Source organism: Nylanderia fulva, unplaced genomic scaffold (assembly GCF_048542155.1).
Source record: "Nylanderia fulva isolate GAGA-0341 unplaced genomic scaffold, ASM4854215v1 Scaffold195, whole genome shotgun sequence".
NCBI classification, from domain to species: Eukaryota; Metazoa; Arthropoda; class Insecta; order Hymenoptera; family Formicidae; genus Nylanderia; species Nylanderia fulva.
The window spans coordinates 1-17,781 of NW_028190217.1; the positions used below are offsets into that span (position 1 = coordinate 1).

General features: G+C 26.3%; 2 protein-coding genes across 3 annotated transcripts; both read left to right on the forward strand.

Moving 5' to 3' along the window:
- The first annotated feature begins 428 nt into the window (after positions 1 to 428).
- On the forward strand, positions 429 to 2,024 carry LOC146723466 (dynein light chain roadblock-type 2-like). Of its 2 annotated transcripts, XM_085481885.1 has the most exons (4): positions 429 to 892; positions 1,114 to 1,269; positions 1,397 to 1,731; positions 1,805 to 2,024. In XM_085481885.1, exons 3-4 carry the CDS (start codon positions 1,674 to 1,676, stop codon positions 2,014 to 2,016), a joined length of 270 nt encoding a protein of 89 aa, XP_085338011.1. In that variant the 5' UTR covers positions 429 to 892; positions 1,114 to 1,269; positions 1,397 to 1,673; the 3' UTR covers positions 2,017 to 2,024. The 2 variants fall into 2 exon arrangements, with proteins under 2 accessions (XP_085338011.1, XP_085338012.1); XM_085481886.1 differs by lacking the exon at positions 429 to 892 and having other exon boundaries at positions 1,097 to 1,269.
- Positions 2,025 to 13,048: 11,024 nt separating this feature from the next.
- Positions 13,049 to 17,529, forward strand: LOC114934961 (G protein-coupled receptor Mth2-like). Its single transcript, XM_029307696.2, has 5 exons — positions 13,049 to 14,613; positions 15,104 to 15,182; positions 15,685 to 15,887; positions 15,962 to 16,127; positions 16,626 to 17,529. The coding sequence occupies exons 1-5, from the start codon at positions 13,482 to 13,484 to the stop codon at positions 16,870 to 16,872; spliced, it is 1,827 nt and encodes a 608-aa protein (XP_029163529.2). The 5' UTR covers positions 13,049 to 13,481; the 3' UTR covers positions 16,873 to 17,529.
- The last annotated feature ends 252 nt before the right edge of the window (positions 17,530 to 17,781 follow it).

The following is a 17,781-nucleotide window of genomic DNA, read 5'->3' on the forward strand; positions in this document are numbered from 1 at the left end:
ATCGCTTCCCACAGTAACGTAAATGTGATAGCTTAGCGAGAGTCATATTAATCTTACGACGTTTTATTTCGTTTACTGATGTAACGGCGTTTAAATATGTTTATTAAACATTTATACGTTAAAAACATTTAGACTTTGTTGATGTTAATTTTGCTCTTTATACTGCGCTGAAGAAGATCCGAAAAATTGGATCGAAACGTTCGCCTTCTTATTTGTGTCAACTTTCGAGTCTATTTTTATAATTTTAAACTGTTTTGTTTATATCAGTGATATTGATTAAATGTAATAAATTAGTTTTACAACCTTCATATTATTACTGCTGCTCTTATTAGCCTTTTATATGTGTAATACTCTATTTGAATTAAAGAGCATTTAATTAGTATAATACATTATATGTTTTACTAAATATAATGAGATAATTATCAAGAGACACGGTAGTGTCTCGCGACCAGTTAAGGGCGTAGCCGAGACACCGTGTATCTTAACGCGAGTCGGACATTTGAGTCTTTATAATATTTCGAATTCTCAATAACGGCTGAAGCAATCGAGTTTATACTAGACTTAATCGATAGATTGAGTTTGAATTATATAATAAAAGTGTCTTTATTTCTGCTCTACGTGATTTGTAAGCAGAGATATATAATTGCAAAGTCGAAATATGAAAAATTTCTTTTAAGAAACGTCCCCGTCATCATCATTATTATTATTATCATCATCGACCACGCAAACATAGTAGTATCGTGCTACACGTATTCACACGTATACAACACATGCGCACACATATATCACACGTACACAACACATGAATAGATGCATGTATTGGAAATGTCCATCTCGCACGTTTTACAACAGACGGCGATAGTTGCCCTCCGCTATATTGACAGCGTGCGGGGTTAGATATTTTCAATTTTCAATTTCAATTTTTACATTCAATTTTAATGTTATTATTTGCAAATTTATTGTCATAATAATTTATGTGCAAGTTTACAGTCTGTGATACAAAATCAGATATTTTGCTATTATTTCAATAATATTTCAATTATATAAATGCCTATGTATGAGTATGCATATATTTTTAATAATTTTCTTAATTAGCTTCTATATTTTTTTCAGTTGTACATCAAGCAGGTAGCATTATCAGCTCACTTGTGAGCATGGGTTGGGCAATGGCTAGTTATCATCGCAGCATTCGATTAGCTTAACAAGATAAATCTAATATCAGTGCTATAGGAACTATTTTACAATTTTTCTGGCATTTTCTTATTGCAGGTACATATATATCCAATAATTAATATACAAAATTAAATATTATTCATCACACACTTTGTATCAAAATAATATATTTTTTAAAATTTATTTTAAATTTATTTAATCATTTTTATCATTGTGATTGTAGTGGCAAGGATGTTATTGCTCAGTGTCATTGCAAGCATCTGGCCTGTATATACCATAATATATTGTGTAATACATTGGCTAAGTATGACAATATAGATTTTGATAGATTCCCATGGAATATTGGAATTTTGTCGGACTTACAGTCATCCACCACATATGCAGCCTACAATTAAAGAACGCATTTATTCCATATGATTTGCTTCCGTTATTGGAATATTTAAAATAAAAATTTTATTAATAAATTTCGATGAAATAATTTATAAGAGGTTGAAGAAACTATGAAACAAATTCAGTCTCATAAAAGGGTAGTTGGAACAATAGTGGTGAATGCAGAAGGTATTACATGAGATCATTGACATGATTTACTTGTAGTTGTAAACAAAAATTTATAAAATTATATTTGTTTTAGGTATTCCTATAAAGTCAACATTAGATAATACGACAACAGTTCAATACGCAGGTTTGATAAGTCAATTGTCAGATAAAGCTCGTTCTGTCGTACGTGACTTGAATCCAACAAATGATTTAACTTTCTTGCGCATACGTAGCAAAAAACATAAAATTATGATGGCACCAGATAAAGAATTCATATTAATAGTAGTACAAAATCCAGTTGATTGATATTTAAAAGAAACAAAAATATATTTCAAAGTTAAGATTTATTTTTTTGGTTGTTAATTTAATCTGTATGCTACATTGGATGTTAATATCTATTCAATTAAATAAAGAAAAATAAAAGAATAAAGCTTAAAAATTATACAAAATGCAGTATTTAATTACTAATTTAACAAATTATGAACTTTTAGAGTTTTTAAATAGTGCTTTCTTCTTTGGTAACAATATTATATTTTTAAGTTTGATAATTATGAAAATATGTATATATAGTAATTCATGGCATGTTTATTTTTGTATTTAATACAATTATAAATGTACATTTCTCATCAATAAAATATCACAGTATCTTTTTTATAATTTAATTTTAATATTGAGATTGTTTTTATTCAGTGGAAAAAAAAATGTGTAGTTGGTCCCTATTAATTATACATACATATAAGAGTGTCGCACAAATAATTCTATGCAGTCTTTTTAAGATAATATAAAAATACTTATAAATATAATCAATTAAAATACATATAATCAAAATTGTATGTATTAAAATTCAATAGCATATAAAAAAGATTTTTTAAAATTATATATATATAATAAAAATCCAACATTTTATATATATATATATATATATATATATAAATATATATTTATTTATTGTATATCATAAATATATATTTATTTATTTATATTTACCTATCTTTTTTTTTATATATATGGTAGAAATACAATGTATGAGTTATTTTATTTTGCAAAATTTTTGAAAGTTAAACTATTAATTACAATGAAATTATTTCATATAATACCGAGATTCTTTTCATAATAAAGATTAAGAGAGAGTTAGATTTTATCATAAGATTTATAAAAGTCATAAGATAAGGTTAATTGCATATTGTATAGTTTATCTCTCATTTTTTAAAGTAAATAAATATCAAAGTTACATTGCTTGAACTGGTGCGTTTGAAGTATGTTGTCTTTTTGAGGGATGCAAGACAATATAGTACAAAAGCATTGCTGTAATTCCCAAGAAAAAGGAAATGATACAAATAATAAAGTTTATATTAAAGTACTAAGCCTCTTTAACTGCAGGAGGACAAGCATATTGCCATAATAAATTTGCTGCAATATTTTCAAAAAAGCAGATAACATAGAAAGATAGATGTTTTCAAAATGTTTTGCTATCTACAGCATTGAGATATATAAAAATGTGCACTATGCCAATAACGGAAGCAAATAATATGGAATAAATGCGTTCTTTAATTGTAGGCTGCATATGTGGTGGATGACTGCAAGTCCGACAAAATTCCAATATTCCATGGGAATCTATCAAAATCCATATTGTCATACTTAGCCAATGTATTACACAATATATTATGGTATATACAGGCCAGATGCTTGCAATGACACTGAGCAATAAAATCCTTGCCACTACAATCACAATGATAAAAATGATTAAATAAATTTAAAATAAATTTTTAAAAATATATTATTTTGATACAAATTGTGTGATGAATAATATTTAATTTTGTATATTAATTATTGGATATATATGTACCTAAAATAAGAAAATGCCAGAAAAATTGAATTTGCTTATTTATTTAAAGATGCTTATCATATACAAAAATGAATGATATAATCTCTAAAAACTCACCTTTAAAAAAAGGTAAAAAAAGGCGACCAGTTAAGGGCACGCCATTAACAAAAATTATCCATTGCAAACCCATGTACAATAGAATTGTATGAAAAATTATCGATTATAAACCCATGTACAATCGTAACAAAAGTAATGAAATAAAAAAAAAATTGCGCCAAGTGAAAGTAGAAACTTGTACCAGTGGAAAATTAAAGTTGCAGACATATATAGAGTCGTATAATGAATCAATAAAAATTTAAATTTGCAAATGTAGAATTGTACCATAAAAAAACTTATCTTTTAAAAAAAAAGATAAACAAGATGCCAAGTCCATGCGCCATGTGAAAAAGTGTTAAACAAAAAAGTATTTTTAAGTAAAAAAATCTATCAATTGACAAAAATTTATGTTCTAAAATTAATATCTCTACAAAAAGTAATGTCCAATTATTGCGCGAATAAATAAACATTTTTATAAAAAATTAAAATTTAAAAACTTATGCAAATTTAAAATTAATATAAAATAAAAAGAAATAAAAAAATTTTAGTTAAAAAAACTGGGCGCGCTGCAATGAGTTTAAAAGTAACAATTTAATTTTAATATCATTAGAATATTATTTAGCAGCGCGCCCAGTTTTTTTAACTAAAATTTTTTTATTTCTTTTTATTTTATATTAATTTTAAATTTGCATAAGTTTTTAAATTTTAATTTTTTATAAAAATGTTTATTTATTCGCGCAATAATTGGACATTACTTTTTGTAGAGATATTAATTTTAGAACATAAATTTTTGTCAATTGATAGATTTTTTTACTTAAAAATACTTTTTTGTTTAACACTTTTTCACATGGCGCATGGACTTGGCATCTTGTTTATCTTTTTTTTTAAAAGATAAGTTTTTTTATGGTACAATTCTACATTTGCAAATTTAAATTTTTATTGATTCATTATACGACTCTATATATGTCTGCAACTTTAATTTTCCACTGGTACAAGTTTCTACTTTCACTTGGCGCAATTTTTTTTTTATTTCATTACTTTTGTTACGATTGTACATGGGTTTATAATCGATAATTTTTCATACAATTCTATTGTACATGGGTTTGCAATGGTTATAAATTAACCGCGTAGTTGTCAACATTTACAGTGTAAGAATAAAATCAGATCAACATTTTCAAATTTTCTAGAGAAATACAAAATGGAAAAGATAATTTAATTCTATTATATGTGTACATTACGCACTTAATAACACATACCCTTCATTTAATTAATACAAAAGCTTAAGTAGGCACAAAATTAATATAGATTTTTTAATAATTAAAAGTTAAAATTTATATAAGAAGTAGTGTACTAACAGGTTAGACTGATTTAATTATCTAATTCTTCTAATGTATCTATTTATGAAATAATGTTTGTACAAAATTTTACTTTTCTGTGTTGCGGGCTTTTTCTCCTTATCATTTCGTCATCGAAATCTCAGCAAAGTTACACCAACAACGAAGATGAAGGTCATAATTTGACAGTACGATACGAGATATATGCGAATTTTACAAGAATTTATAGCGACGAGATAAAACCACTGCGATATGATTTGTATAAAAGGTTTACCGACGATACGCAATATAATAAAATGGAATATGAATTTAGCACTATTTCCACGAATATCGATCGCGAAGATGTTGATTCGATACTACATAAATTAAGAAGGTGTTTTGCTTACAACAAAGAAAATGATGACAAAATATTGAAATACTCTCACAACAATTCGACAAATGTCAATCATAAAGAAAACTCTACGTCACAGTAATAAAAGTAACATCGTCTCATACAAAACTTGTCATAATATAACTTGTATTCAGTTCTGCTGTCCTCTTGGCAATATCATGAGATGGAATGACACCAAATGTATTCCAGAAGAAATGAAATATGTTTTTCCGAATGTATACGAATACACAAACGATTCAACGCACAACGAAAGTGGGCGAGTAAACGAATTCTTTCAGTTAACCGTCTACAATAAGTGCTTAGAATCGCAATGTTACGTGGTACCCATCGGTCATCAGTACGATTATAAAATTTTTGCCAATGGTTCTTTTTATGTACCTTATTATGAAACATTATTTAAATCGACATCATATTGCCTCAGCGTCTTCTTGGAAAGAGGGCGTAGATTTGAAGCGATTTTCAATTCAGAACAGTATATGGAACTTAAAAGGAACGCTTTGAAGTACACGCCTGAGTACAGTTGGATAACTCGTGTATTAAATATATATTTCAGCTTGCTATTAGTGTGTATATTATTGTTGGTGGCAGTATTTCTAGTGTATTCCATATTACCAGGACTCCGAAATGAACACGGCTTTATGTTGCGCAATTACAGTGCAGTTACATCCATCGCATTGATGTTTGATATTGTAAGACTTTCAAATATGAAAGAAAATGTTTCATATCCCGTCTGTATTACAATTGGTACAGTATATCTAACAATTAATTACATAAATATATAAAATTAATGCATAGAACATATTTGTAAAGCATAATGTATATCCGCATATTAGTATATATAACTTCTTCATTCTTTGAATATATATATATATATATATATATATATATATCGCTTGTTAAAATACAACTGTCAATAATGAATTAAACTAAAATTTAATCCATTTTATTTATAATTAACCTGAGTTTGCCTCTACATATATATAAATACATACATACCTATATATATATATATATATATATAAAATTTGCGTTTTAGAATATTGCAGTGTTACGTCTTGAAATATTATTTAATTAATATCGGTAGTATCAGTATTCATAATAATAAATAAATATTGTTATAAACTAATGATGCAGAATGTAGTAAATCGGTTTTAAAGGGAAGAATAAAAAACGTCAAATTTTCGATTATTTCTATTTTCACGCGCGCTTAATGATGAAAATGATATTTATTATTGTAGTTTTTATTTCTATTCATTTTTTAGACTTTATAGGATATCTTTGTCTTATATCGGGTTACTTCTAGCTAAGTATTATGAGCTTTAATATGTGGCGGATATTCAGGTAAATAACCAAATATTTTATATTTTACTTTAGTTCTTAGCTCCTGATTTTAATTTGTTTTTACATAATTGTTTTATAGTATGAAGTATATCAAAAATTTTGTCAAGATAACGTAAATTTTCTGGAATTAGAAATGGCATATATTAGATAATAAACATTATATATTTAATTTATAAAATATTTATAAAATATTACAACAAAATCTAATTCACAATAATAAAACAAACGTTTCTGGAAAATTTTTTTCCATTTTACAAGCTTGATATATATATTGCGTTAATCTTTTTTATGTATAATAAAGTAATACAAAATAATTTTTTAACATAAATATATATTTTGCCCCTAAAAACTTAATAAAAATTTAAATTATCTTTGTTTGTAGAATATCTATGTAAATATATAATAGTTTCTAAATGATATACAATGTTATATTTCTCATCATAATTGAGTGTTACATGTCGTATTATATAAATAAACTTTTATAATTGTGTAGAATGGGTTTTCGAGAAAGCTTCGATCAAAGTCAAATATTAACATTTTACATTGAGATTTCCTTTATATTAGTTTATATCTACACTTATATAATTAAATATAATATATACCTAAATTTTTGCAGGAGATTCTCTTTGTTAAAAAGAAACAGCAGACAATCAGAAAAAAAAAGTTGGTGTATTATGCTATTTTTGCGTACGGATGTTCGTTTGTACTTGCAATTGTTTGTGTCATTGTTGTGCATTATGTTTCCGAGTATTTGCCATATATTTTGAGACCAGAATTCAAAATAGGATTTTGCTGGTACTCTGCGAATCGTACGTCTCAAATAACTTTACTAAATGCTACGCTTTTTAAAAATATGTAATAGTATATAAGATATCATACTTACAGATTTGGAAGCACTTGCATTGTATTATTACTGGATCAAAACTGTCTGTATTATTAGTAGCATTTGCTTATCCATCTGTGCGGCAAGGAACATTAAACGTTACGAAGAGGATACAAACTTCAGTCTAACAGATTCGGAAAGCAAGCAATTTAATGACAATAAGAAATGGTGTGTATTCTCACATTTTGCGTCACTCTGTGATAATTTTTTATTATGTTAATGAGATTTCTGCAGATATATTTTTGTCAATATCTCTGCCGACATCACATGCTTGCTTGATTCGCATTCCTGGTAAAAGGGGGAGAAAATTATAATTGCAAAAGATATATATATATATATATATATATATATATATATATATTACTGTGCTTATACTTTTTTTTTACATTTTCTATTGTGTAATAAATCTATAAGAGAAAAAAAACATGTATTTCTGTAACTTGCATTGAGTCTTTTTTAAAAAATCTGTAATACTCGAAATGTCGTAAGGAGACAATATAAATAAATATATATTTATTACATTAAAAAATTACATTTTTGAAATATTTCTATAAAAATCTTTTTCTCATTTCCTCCTTTTAAGAATTGCAATTGATTCCATCATTTTTCAACTTAATAATTTGGTAGATAGAATTTATTATTTTTATTGAAAAATGACCAAATATTAATATATACTTGTTTGCAGGTTAAATCTATATATAAAGTTATTTACCGTGTTGTTTATCATTATGGGTATAAATTGCTTTATGTATACAATTTCAAGGTTGTTATTACCAACACAATTATATAAATATAGTTATTACACTGAAATTGTTAGAGCCTTGTTAGATGTAGTACAAAATTTCTTCATGTTTATCATATTTGTATGGAAGAAGAAAATCAAGTTGATGTTACTGAAACGATTCGGATTCAAGACGAATGCATCGACTAACACATCGAATATCACATTTGAGGTATCTATGCAGGAAATGTCGAACTCTTGCGGAGAAGAAAACTGTCACACAAGATTCATCTAATAGGATTGAATTCTAATGTTGTCAGTGTGTAAAGAAAAGAGTTTTATAAAATAAAAAATCAACAATTAATTATTAATCGCAATTTAATATAATCTTATAATTAAAATTAAAAGTAAATTTACAATTTAAATTTATATTTTACGTATAATGTATAGGTTTCTTCGAAGAATTTTATTTCAAATTGAACATGGAAAATTTGTCTTATTGGTGCATATAATTAAATCAAATTAATGGAATTACTAGAATTAAATTTTGTAAACATTTTTCTTCAAAAAATAATTTTGTATAAAAGCTATACAATATATATATATATATATATATATATATATATATATATAGTGCTATAATATTATACAAAATAATTCTGATTGAAATAAAAATATGTTATATATTTATAAATATAAGTATATAAAAAGAAATTAAAATTTGTTTTAAACTGCTGACATGGTCCACACAAATAAATTACGAAAATTTTCAATTGCGACTGTTATGTCTAATTATTATTTGGTTTTTATTGTTTGGTAAAATGGAATTTTTTGTATATAGGTATTTAGTGTAAATAAGCTATGTCAAAAACGCGTTTTTCATATATACATATACACACACATTTGATGCTAAGAACATTTTATAATAATATATTATGCACTTAAGAATAAATTCTCGAATTTGAATATAAATATTTCTGCATTATAAAATGCAAAATATTTAATAGTAATTATGTATATAAAATATTTGATATGTAAGAAACAATTATAAATTTATGTTATAAGTTTAAAAATGTAACATAACTTGCACATAAAATACTAAATTAAGAAGAAAAGTGTCGCTTTGTATTTTTACAACAAATTTCAATTTAACATGTACGACTATTATTACCGATCATATGCAATGAAGGAAGAACATATTTAAATTTCAATAAATTAAATTTCAAGCAAATATAAATATATGTTCGCTAAACAAGTCAAAAGATTCGTTACCTCAATTATTGCAATAAGTATTTTTTTCGCTGTAATTGAATAATTGTGATCGAGGCACGCATTTGCTGAGACACTGTCAAGACTTCTTAGGAATTGTATCTCAATTGATGGCTCACGCATAATTATTTAATTGTAGCGCTAAATTCATTTTCGCAATAATCCACATCGCGTTCGGCTTTGTCAGCCTACATATTTATATTTGTTTTATATTAGAGCCGAATATAATTCATAATTGTTATTAAATTTCAAACATTACAGGAACACTACCAGAAATGTTCTTAATCTCTACTTTTAGTTTTTCTACGTAATTATCACTTACAAGGGCAACACCAGACATCGTTCCCTCCGATTTGGCCGAATCTAAAATATGTTGTATATGTTCACACTAATTCATAGTAAAAAAACACAACCCAACTCTCAAGCATTTTTGAAAAAAATGTAACTCCTTTAATCTTACGTAAAAATAAAACTAAAAAAAATTTTTTTAGAAAAAGGTGAAAGAGCGCCTAGATCAACGATATGTATAAAAGCGTAATAAAAAAAACAGTATGTTTCAAAGTATTGCGTAAACTTGTGTTGTCAAATTAATACTTCTAAAAAAATAATGAAATCAAAAAGTTGCGCCAAATAAAGTTATATTCCAAAAAATTACAAATCAAAAACTTATACAAAAATTAAAAATTTTTAATTTTTATTATTAATAATAAAAATTTAAAAAATAAAAAATTTTAGTTAAAAAAACTTGACGCTACTTTTCAAAATTGCTAGAATGTATCTTATCTGTAATACATCTTTTGTTAGAGTAACAAATAATTAATTTACTGTAATAAAATTATAATACATAATATTTTTTTTTAAATTGCTTGCATCAATAAGCGTGATTTTATACGAGCTTATCTATATATGATGATTCAATGATGACAGAACTTGGTAAACGTGTTTTCCTTCCCGAAGCAGAATGTATGTATATCTGTGAGAGGAAAATCTATATTTATCATTTAAACATGAGAAGTATATTATTCGACGTAATATTGTCAGCAATTATAAAGCGTAATAATTATACATCGCACACACAATTATCGGAAAGCGTTTGCAAACAAAAAATTCTATAATTTGCGCAACGATTTTATAAAATGGTCGTAATCTTTTGATCTTATAGTCAGAATCTCATTAGTTTGTTGCAATATCAGCTTACTTTATTCACTGCAACATTTAACACAGAAAATTCAAATTAAAAAAGAACAGAAAACAGAAATTTGCAAGCATTTAGTAACTATTTTAACAGTTACTTTATTAGTTACTTTTTTTGGAAACATCCGCTAAAAGTATCGTTTAAGTTTGGTAGCCGTTATATTGTTAAATTAAATTTTGATAACAGTAGCATATGGATCTTTATATGATTTAATCTTTTACCTAAAATTTTCATTTGTGTACATAAAATAATATAACACATAATTAAAATCGACCAATCACAGTCAAATATTAAAAAAAATTCTTAAATGTAATAATTGATCGATTTGCTTCAAGAATTTTTTTAAATACTTGACTGTGATTGTGCATAAAATGTAAGCTCCTTATATTTAAAATAATGTATAATTATTTTTAAAAAGTAACTGAAAAGTAACGACTCGTTACTTTTTGAGTAACTGTAACTGTAATGAGTTATTTTTTAAAATCAGTAACTTGTAACTGTAACTAGTTACTTTTTCAATAAAATAACTGTAACTGTAACTAATTATTTTTACAAAGTAACTTTCCCAACCCTGGTTTTTTATTATGTTTAATTAATATGATTGATAAGACGCAAGTGAGCGCTCGAAACGTCTCATCTATGTAATAAATAATAGAAATTTCATGATTTAAACATATCTTTGTATTATTGTCATCTAATAACCACTCGTCTAAAACACCTTATATACCTATTGTTTATTTATTAATATTGTTACGTCCCTGATCTCTCATCCCCTGAATATCATTCCTTGTGTCGTGGAGCTTCATCGTTAAGGGGGGTTGTTTATTGACAACCGCCCGGTGGTTGTTTTCAGGCTCCATGACAGTTTTGGTCTGGCTGTCATCTCGTACGGACGTGACTTGACCAGAGAGCAATCTTCTTTCTTTCGCGTGTACATTAGTCATTGTATTTCATCATTGTATAAAGGATCATTTCTTCATAAGAGAGTGTATTTATTTCGCGAGCCGCGAGTGAGTGAGAGTGTGTGCGAGAGACGTCTTTTGCGAGAAAGAACGTCCGGAGGACGTAACAATATATTAAGATCTTATGTTCATATTTATTTATAATAATATGACTCAACACTCAAGCATTCATGAAAAATTGATCCATTAATCTTACGTAAAAATGGACCTAAAAAAGATCTTTTTTTTTAGAAAAATGTAAAAAAGCGCCAAATTCAAAAAAGTAAAATAGAAAAAATAGTATGTTTCAAAGTACTGTAAACTTATGTTGTAAAATTAATATTTCTAAAAAAATATTGAAATCAGAAATTAGAAATTAATACAAAATAAAATATATAAAAAATTTTAGTTAAAAATCTTGGCGCTATACTTTCAAAATTGCTGCGATGTATTCTATTTGTAATATATCTTAGAGTAACAAATCATTCATTTACTGCTATAAAATTTTAATATATAATAAATATTTTTTTAATTACTTGCATTAAGCGTGATTTTACACTAGCTTTTTTATATTATATACGATGATTATATATTATATACGATATTTTATATTGTATACGATGATTCGACGATAATAGTACTCGCTGAACGTATTTTCTTTTTTGAAGCAGAATGTGCATGTATTTTTGTGAGAAGAAAATCTACATCTATCATTAAATAATGCAAAGTATATTTTTCAACGTAACATATTCAGCAATTATGAAGCATAATAATTATACATCGCATACACAATTATAAAAAAGCGTGTGCAAACAACAAGAAATGTAAAAAAATTTGCGCAACAATCTCAAGAGATGGTCGTAATCTCATTATCTCATTGTCAGAATCTCATTAATTTGTTGGAATATCAGCTAATTGGAATCAGTTTTAATCATTACAACACTTAGCATTGAAAATTCAAATTAAAAAAAGAAACAGAAAACAAAAATCTGCAAGCATATTAACCATTTTATAGTCTCATTTTTTGTTTATCAATTTCATATTGTCATTATTTATATTCTAATCTTATATTTTTGTAATTTTATACAATTAGATTCAACATTATGTTTAACATATGCGCACAACGAGAATCGAGACAGTCAATCACGGAAAAGCGACAACAGTGTCAATAACATGCATTTTTTAAAAGGGCGGATTCCATGCTGAATTGATCAAACTAACGTCAAAAGTTCCAACATATGTTCTTTGGTTTTCTTGCATAATTAAGAATAATAGATGTGTATATGATTTTATAATAGTAGACAAAATTGTGTGTGTGTGTTTCCTCGCAAAGTTATCCACAACTCGTCATGCTCGGTAGTTTCATTTCTTCTCTTGCACAGACACGTATTAACTTATGCAATATTGTCTTCTTTCAAGGAAGAAACGTCAAAGACGAATACAGTGATACATTATATGCAGTTTACTAAATTAGTGTGATAATTAAAAATTAACAACGCAATTGTCTAGATTGACAGTGTTAGTATAAAATCAGATCAACATTTTTAAAATTTTATAAAAAAAAACAAAAAGAAATTATTCAATTCGATTATATGTGTACATTACGCACTTGACACATATCTTTCATTTACTAAATACAAAAGCTATAGTAGGCACAAAATAAATATACATTTTTTAAGTATTGAAAATTAAAATTTATATGAGAAATAATGAATGTAGCAACAGGTTTGATTGATTTCTCTATCTAATTTCTGTAGTGAATCCTTTGTAAAATAATGTTTGTACAAAATTTTGCGGTTCTGCGTTGTGAGCTTTTTCTCCTCATCACTTCGTCATCGAAATCTCAGGAAAATTACACCAACAACGAAGATGAAGGTTATAATTTGACAGTACGATACGAGATATATGCAAATTCTACAACAATTTATAGCGACGAGATAAATCCACTGCGATATAATTTGTATGAAAGGTTTACCAACAATACGCAACATAAGGAAACGGAATATGAATTTAGCATTTTTTCCACGAATATCGATCGCGAGGATGTTGATTCAAAACTATCTAAACTAAGGAGGCGTTCTGCTCACAACCATGAAAATGATGACAAACTGATGTACACTTACATCAATTCAACAGATGTCGATCATGCAGAAAACTCTACGTCACTGGAGGTTTATGATAACTTGCTTGAAAAGAATGATTCCATGTCGAATACAATCTTTGAAAATTCCAATAAGGGTATTAATGAAAGTAACACTGTTTCATTCCAAATATGCCATAATATCACTTGCATTCTGTTCTGCTGTCCTCTTGGCAATATCATGAGATGGAATGACTCCAAATGTATTCCAAAAAAAATGGAATATGTTTTTCCGAATGTGTACGAATACATGAACGATTTAACGCAGAACGAAAGTAAAATAGTGGACGAATTCTTTCAGTTAGCCGTCTACGATCCGTGCTTAGGAAGCCGTACCGTGGCATACGAGGGTCATCAATACGATTATAAGATTTTTGCCAATGGTTCTATTTATATCCCTTATTATGCAACATTAATTGAATCGACATCATATTGCTTTACTATTATTTTGGAAAGGGGAAATACGTTTGAAATAACTTTCTGTTCAGATCTAAAGGAACTTTACAGAAACGCTATGAAGTACTCACCTGAGTTTCGTTGGATACATCGTATGATTGATATACATTGCAGCTTGAATTTAGTGGGTATATTATTTTTGGTGGCAGTATTTCTAGTGTATTCCATATTACCAGAACTCCGAAATGAACACGGCTTCATGTTGCGCAATTACTGTGCATGTTTATCCATCACATTCGTGATTGATACAGTCAAAGTTTTACATTTGAAAGAGGAACCGACATACATCCGTCCCGTCTGTATTACAATTGGTACAGTATATCTAGCAATAAATTACATAAATATATAAAATAAGTGCAGAACGTATTTGTCAATCATAATATATATCCGCATAATACATCTTCATTATTTGAATATATATAACACACTGGTTAAAATACAATTGTCAATAATGAATTAAACTAAAATTTAATGCATTTTAATTATAATCTAAGTTTGCCCCAACATATATATATATATATATATATATATATGTATATACATATATATACGAAATTTTGTTTTATAGAATTTTGCAGTGTTAATGTCTTGAAATATTATTTAATTTAATATCGATAGTATCAGTATTCATAATAATGAATAAATATTGTTATTAACTTTTGGTGCAGAATATAGTACATAAATCTGTTTAAAAGTGAAGAATCAAAAACTTGAATCTTTTGATTTTTTTTCATTTTTACGCACGCTTAGTGATGAAAATAATATTTATTATTGTAACCTTTATTTATATTCATTTTTCAGCCTTTTTAAGATATTTTTGGTTTATGTCGAGTTCCTTTTGGCTAAGTATCATGAGCTTTAATATGTGGCGGACATTCAGGTAAATAGCCAAGTATTTTATATTGTACTTTAATTCTTGGTTTCTGATTTTAATCTGTCTTTACATATGGTAATTGCTTTATAGTATTAAATATACCAAAAATTTTGTCAAAATAACTTAAATTTTTTGAAATTAGAAATAGCATATATATTAAATAATATACATTATTTATTTAAATTAAAAAATATTTATGAATTATTACAACGTAATCTATTTCGCAACTTGATTTCAAACTTGATATTTATATTGCGTCGATCTTTCTTTATGAATAAAATAAAGCAATAAACAATAATTTTTTAACATAAATATATTTTTTATCTCTAAATATTAAATAATTTAATTTTTTTTTTTCATAGAATAATTATGTAATTCGATAATAGTTTCTAAATATTATACAATGTAATCAAAAACAAACAATAATTTAAATCTTTTACAATGAGATTTCTTTTATTTACACTTACTTAGGTAAATATGACATGTACATTATACATGTAAATTACAGAGAATTTTCTTCGCTACAAAGGAACGTCAAAGGAATTATACAATCAGGAAAAAAAAAGTTGGTGTATTATGCTATTTTTGCGTACGGATGTCCATTTGTATTTGCAATTGTTTGTGTCATTGTTGCGGATTATTTATCCGAGTATTTACCAAAAAATTTGAGACCAGAATTCGTAGAAGGATCTTGCTGGTACTCTAGTCAACGTACGTTTTAGATAATTTTATTAATGTACGCAATTTAAAAGTATGCAACAGTATATAAGATATCATACTTGCAGATTTTGAAGCGTATATATTTTATTATTACTGGATCAGTACTACCTGTATTGTTAGTAGCATTTGCTTATCCATTTCTTCGTCTCGAAATATCAAACAATGTGAAAAGGATGCAAATTTTCGTCTAACAGATTCGGAAAGCAGGCAGTATAATCAAAATAAGAAATGGTGAGTAATCTTACATTTTGCATCACTCTGTGATAAACTTTTATTTTATATTAGTGAGATTTCTGTAGAAATATTTTTGTGAACATCTCTGCCGACATCACATACTCGCTTAATTCGCATTCCAGATGAAAAAGAGATACGATTTTTTGAAAACAATACATTTTAACTGTGCTTATTCTTGTCTTTTTATTATCATTTTTCCTTCTATTTTGTAATAACATAATCTATTAGAGAAGAAAAACAATTATTTCTGTAACTTGCATTAGGTCTTTTCAAAAACGTGTGTAATTCTCGAAATGTCGTAAAGAGTGAAAATCAACGAATATATATTTAATACATAAATAATTACATTTTTGAAGTATTTCTTTAAATGACTTTCTCATTTCCCCATTTTTAGAAATTGTAATTTGTTCCACCATTTTCAATTTAATAATTTGATACATAAAATTTGTTATTTTTTTTTTAAATGACTAAATATTAATATATATTTCTTTGCAGGTTTAATCTATATATGAAGTTTTTTATCATATTGTTTATCACTATGGGTATAAATTGGATTTTGTATACAGTTGGATGGCACTTATATACAATACAATTATATTATTATTGTTTTTGCATTAATATTGCTAATGCTTTGTTAAATGTAACAGAGTATTTCTTGGTCTTTATCATATTTGTATGGAAAAAGAAAATCAAGTCAATGTTATTGAAACGATTCGGATTCGAGACAAATACATCGACTTGAATACCACTTTTGAGGAATCTATGCAGGAAAAGGCGAACTTTTGCGGAAAAAGATTTGTCACACGAAAAACTCATCTAATGAAATTGAATTCTACTGTTGTCAGTATGTAAAGAAAAGAGTTTTATCACAGATCAAATATCAACGATTAATATAATTGTATATAATCGCAATTTAATATAATCTTATAAAATTGAAAGTTACAATGTTATATTTTACGTGATGTTTAGATTTCTTCAAAGGGTTTAATTAAAAATTTTACATAGAAAATTTGTCTTATCGCAGTGCATATAATTATTTTAAATTAATGCGGTTTAAATTTAGTAAACATTTTTCGTCAAAAAATAATCTTTTATGAAAGCTATACAATATATTATGCTGTATATTATTATAAAAATGATTTCTGCTTCAAATAAAATCATATTATACATTTATATAAATATCCCTTATGGAAATTTATTATTAGTAAGACAAAATAATAACTTATTTCGGTTACTTAAATTACTGTATATCAGTAATTTAAGTACTCTCAAAATATGTGATTATTTGAACTTACCAGTGATAAATTTCCATAAGAGATATGTATATATAAAGGGAAAGTATGATTTGTTACAACTGATGACATGGTCCATACAAATAAACGAATATTTTTAGACGCAACGGTGTTAAATGTATTTATTGTTTATAAATAGTATATATTTTAACGAGGTGCTCAGTGTAGCTGAGATATGACAAAAGCGCGTTTATACATATATATATATATATATTTAAGAGTGAAAGAAGAATCAATGGATAAATATAAAGTATAAATAATAATCGAATAAACAATGGCTATCTCATCATTCATGTATGACTTCTAAATTTTTGGGATACTATAAAACTTTTTTGGCCGAAATAATTGAGTCAAAAATA

Coding starts and splice junctions, on each gene's coding strand:
- LOC146723466 (XM_085481885.1), top strand. CDS start 1,674: ATGAAACAAATTCAGTCTCATAAAAGGGTAGTTGGAACAATAGTGGTG. Junction 1,732..1,804: donor AATAGTGGTGAATGCAGAAG/GTATTACATGAG, acceptor TATTTGTTTTAG/GTATTCCTATAAAGTCAACA.
- LOC114934961 (XM_029307696.2), top strand. CDS start 13,482: ATGTTTGTACAAAATTTTGCGGTTCTGCGTTGTGAGCTTTTTCTCCTC. Junction 15,183..15,684: donor AATATGTGGCGGACATTCAG/GTAAATAGCCAA, acceptor TGTAAATTACAG/AGAATTTTCTTCGCTACAAA. Junction 16,128..16,625: donor TATAATCAAAATAAGAAATG/GTGAGTAATCTT, acceptor ATTTCTTTGCAG/GTTTAATCTATATATGAAGT.